Genomic DNA, 4,243 nt, shown 5'->3' with positions numbered 1-4,243 from the left:
CATCTTAACAGTACAGTCATGGTAGACATGGCAGACATATTAACAGTATAGTCATGGTAGACATATTAACATTACAGTCATGGTAGACATATTAACAGTACAGTCATGGTAGACATATTAACAGTATAGTCATGGTAGACATCTTAACAGTACATTCATGGTAGACATCTAACAGTACAGTCATGGTAGACATATTAACATTATAGTCATGTAGACATCTTAACAGTACAGTCATGGTAGACATATTAACAGTACAGTCATGGTAGACATATTAACAGTATAGTCATGGTAGACATCTTAACAGTACACGTATGTAGTAGACATCTTAACAGTATAGTCATGGTAGACATCTCAACAGTACAGTTCATGGTAGACATCATTAACAGTATAGTCATGGTAGACATCTTTAACAGTTACGTCATGGTAGACATCTTTACAGTATAGTCATGGTAGACATCTTAACAGTACAGTCATGGAGACATATTAACATTAATAGAATGTCTACCATGTCTATACTGTTAATATGTCTACCATGTCTACCATGACTATAATGTTAATATGTCTACCATGACTATAATGTTAGGATGTCTACCATGACTATAATGTTAATATGTCTACCATGTCTACCATGACTATACTATTAATATGTCTACCATGTCTGTAATGTTAATATGTCTACCATGTCTACCATGACTGAATGACCTCATAATGTCACAACAACACAACACACACCCTGCTATCTCCTCATAATGTCACAACAACACACCACACACCCTGCTATCTCCTCATAATGTCACAACAACACAACAGACACCTTGCTATCTCCTCATAATGTCACAACAACACAACACACACCCTGCTATCTCCTCATAATGTCACTTATATTTCAAACAGTTGGATTGTTCATTTTTGATCATTGGTTGTTGGATTATTTTTAATTTCTCACTATGAAATGTCTGTTTTTTTATTTCTGGGAATTATCCATGAAATTAACTTGAACTTATTTTATTAATTTATGCCATTTTTTTTAAATTATTTTAGATTGTTTTGATTTTGGTCAACATCATAATAAAGGAGACAGAATAATCCTTGTTTGGATCTATGGTGCATATTTTTTTACATGGAAGATCTATTGGAAATGATGTTGGCCTACACTGTAGCACCATACCAACGAGTTAGACGGCAGTATTTCAAAAAAATAATCTACAAATTACTTTCTATGCATTTGAAAATTGTACATTAAGGGGGAGGGGAATGAGACCCAATAAGCATGCATGTCAGAGAAGGCTCATCGATCTACATATTGCATTGCATTCTCAATAACTAGCCTACTCATTATGACGTGTAGATCAGCGACCGAGCAGAGTTGATGCTTTCCCCGTCCCCGTAGCCCCCCCGTCCCCGTCCCCGTCCCTACAGCACGGCACACCAGCCCAACACAAGTGCTGCCTGGCGTCTTCTCTCATTGAGCCGCAGCCAGCAGGCTGGGTGGGTGCAGCTGAAGCCGCTACCCCATCTTTCTGTTGAAGACGTTGCTGTCCATGGTGCTGAATGTGTTATAGTTGCTGTTTATATTGTAGCGGGTTTTGCTTTATTTGCCTTGTTTGTAAACCCTGTTAATATTGCCACTGTACGGTAAGGCGTTTTCACAAACATATTTATATTACGGATGTCACACACACAACCTGAAGCTATGGGATAGAGGTAAACACGTGATTGATGCAGACGTGCGCCAATCATATCGTAGGAGACAGGAGGCATGATTCGTCTGTTGGCACATTTGGCTGGCTGGGAATATAGAAGAGAGAGGGTGGTTTACAGCGCATGCACACAGCAAAGGGGGAATTATTAACGACGGAAAGTGGAAGTGGGAAAGGAGGAACATATTGGTAATTTCCTAAATGGGAATTGTGATTCTTGATTTAGTCCTGCAGGTAGCTAGGTACCACTACAGAGATTAATGAATGCTGCAACAACCAGAGTGAGGCTGTTTTCAGCAGCAGCAGCGACGTTTCACCGGGATTAGCCCACTAGGCTGCTTAGCTCTCACGGTGGCCGGGGTGGCTTTGTACCCACGGTGCTGCGACCATCCCTCGTGTCCCGGTGCGTGCAGGTGTTGGCTACGAGCTCCGCAGACTGCACCCCTGTAATCCAGGACCAGGTTGCCCCTATGGATCGCTTCAATGGATGCCTCCAAACCCGCTTTTGACAACAACCCGAGTCCCAGCGGAAGGTACGTCTCTTCTCCTCCAGATGGGGTGGAAACTGAAGCGTTTTGCTGGCCGGAGAATGACACTGTCGCCGGGACTGTCGGCGTTGATGCTCCKGCTAGCGGCCCAGGAGGACCGGACCTCTCAGGCTACTGGACCGCTGTGTTCGACTATGATGCTGGGGCGGAAGACGAGCTCAGCCTGCGGAAGGGTGACYTGGTGGAGGTGCTATCGAAGGACTCGCTAGTGTCCGGGGACGAGGGCTGGTGGACGGGGCTGATCGAGGATCGGGTTGGCATTTTCCCCAGTAATTATGTCAGTATTGGGAATGGAATCTCTGAGAAAATACGGGACAGAGACACGTCAGTGAAGAAGTACTCTGAATACGCCGTGCCTTCACTACACCGTGAGTATCATATTGTWGCAGCCCACCGTCTGCATACCAGAGGTTGTCGATATCACTCATGTTCAATGTTACAATGTTTCATTGTCCTGCACATTTTTATCCCGGTTACCGGGCCACTCGGACACTTCGACTCTAGGTTTACTGCTATGTCATCTCGTTGCAATAGGCTACCACTGATAGCAATAGAGGTTACAATSTATCTACCGGGCAGTCTAGAATCTGTAGCTGGTAGACCGTCATAATGACTGGCATATTATATTCTCTGTCAAACAAGGCCTTGAGCCTGCCACCATAGGCTGTAGGTAACTATCAGTACAACACAYCCCGCCTAGCACATCATATCAGGGCCGCTCGGCTCTTCCCTCTGTACGTACGGCTTTGAAGCATCCCTGGTACGTACCGCTATGCTGAGCTAGCTTAATATTGGACTAGAAGAGTCTAACGKTACTCCTTAGTCCAAGGAATTTACATGTTCTGTTTAATTAAAGGGCGAATTGTCTCTCGAAGCCAAAAAAACTGTCCAAAATACTCCCATCTTAATAAACGTGAATCGATTCTCAACTGCGGTGCGGTTCTAGAAACATAAATCCCTCTACTTTCATATCACCCCCCCCCCCCAAAAAAAAAAAACCACACACAAATGCTAAATACACACTTACTGTACACTGTTATACCTCTTTTTTAACACAGTTGCAGCAGACTGTATTTTTCAGTGACAACATGTTTGTCGTGTGTCTTCCGTTTACAACACAGGTGTTCAGAGAGGTGTTACATCTCGCTAATCAAGAGTTGTAACATGGAGATATGGCCTTTGGTAACCTTTAACCCTATTAAACTGTGTATCAAAATGTAACCTTTTTGTTTTTAAGAAAATTATTTCTCGACAATATAAAAGATAAGKTCCTTATGCTTCCAAAACCGKAMCCGGAAAGCGATGTGTGACCAAGCGTCACTGCTCTTAACAAAATGTATGTGTAATGTAATGAAACTGAGAGTCATGATCAAGGACTAATGCTGAGCGTGTACCCAGAATGGAATGCCCACTGTGTATGTTACACATAGTATATTTTAAACAGCCTCCAGTGAATATCCCATAAATAAATGAATAAATCACAGGCTAAATAAAACAGCTGTATCTATCTATTGCTACTCTGTGGTCTGGGGAATGTTCGTGGGTGGTTGTTAAGATGTTGGGGAATGTTCTGTGGTGGTTGTTATAGATGTTGGGGAATGTTCTGTGGTGGTTGTAAGATGTGGGGAATGTCTGTGGTGGTTGATGGGTGAAGCGTGTTGTTAAGATGTTGGGAATGTTCTGTGGTGGTTGTTAGATGTTGGGGAATGTTCTGTGGTGGTTGTTAGATGTTGGGGAATGTTCTGTGGTGGTTGTTCAGATGTTGGGGAATGTTCTGTGGTGGTTGTTATAGATGTTTGTGCACAACATTTAGTGAATGTTAGAGACCAATTCCAAGGATATTTCATTTTTTTTTAAATTGAAAAAATAAACAATTTTGTTTTCAAAAACATTAATTTGATGTTTTTGGGACTTTAATAAAACCCTAACTAGAACTTAATGGGAATCTAATGTTCTGGGAATGTTCCCGGTTTGCTGGGTTGTTCGCCTATATAG

The 4,243-nt window shown here is 42.4% G+C and overlaps 1 protein-coding gene across 1 annotated transcript in view; it reads left to right on the top strand.

Moving 5' to 3' along the window:
- Positions 1-1,805: 1,805 nt before the first annotated feature.
- Positions 1,806-4,243, top strand: part of LOC139026250 (mitogen-activated protein kinase kinase kinase 9-like) — a gene marked incomplete at its 3' end in the record, with an annotated part of 22,736 nt that continues 20,298 nt past the window's right edge. Inside the window, exon 1 of the mRNA XM_070441533.1 lies at positions 1,806-2,620. Within this exon, the coding sequence (XP_070297634.1) occupies positions 2,184-2,620 (437 nt within the window). The remainder of the gene's footprint in view (positions 2,621-4,243) is intronic.

Source organism: Salvelinus sp. IW2-2015, unplaced genomic scaffold (genome assembly GCF_002910315.2).
Source record: "Salvelinus sp. IW2-2015 unplaced genomic scaffold, ASM291031v2 Un_scaffold4200, whole genome shotgun sequence".
NCBI lineage: Eukaryota > Metazoa > Chordata > Actinopteri > Salmoniformes > Salmonidae > Salvelinus > Salvelinus sp. IW2-2015.
This window is presented reverse-complemented; position numbering and strand designations above follow the sequence as displayed.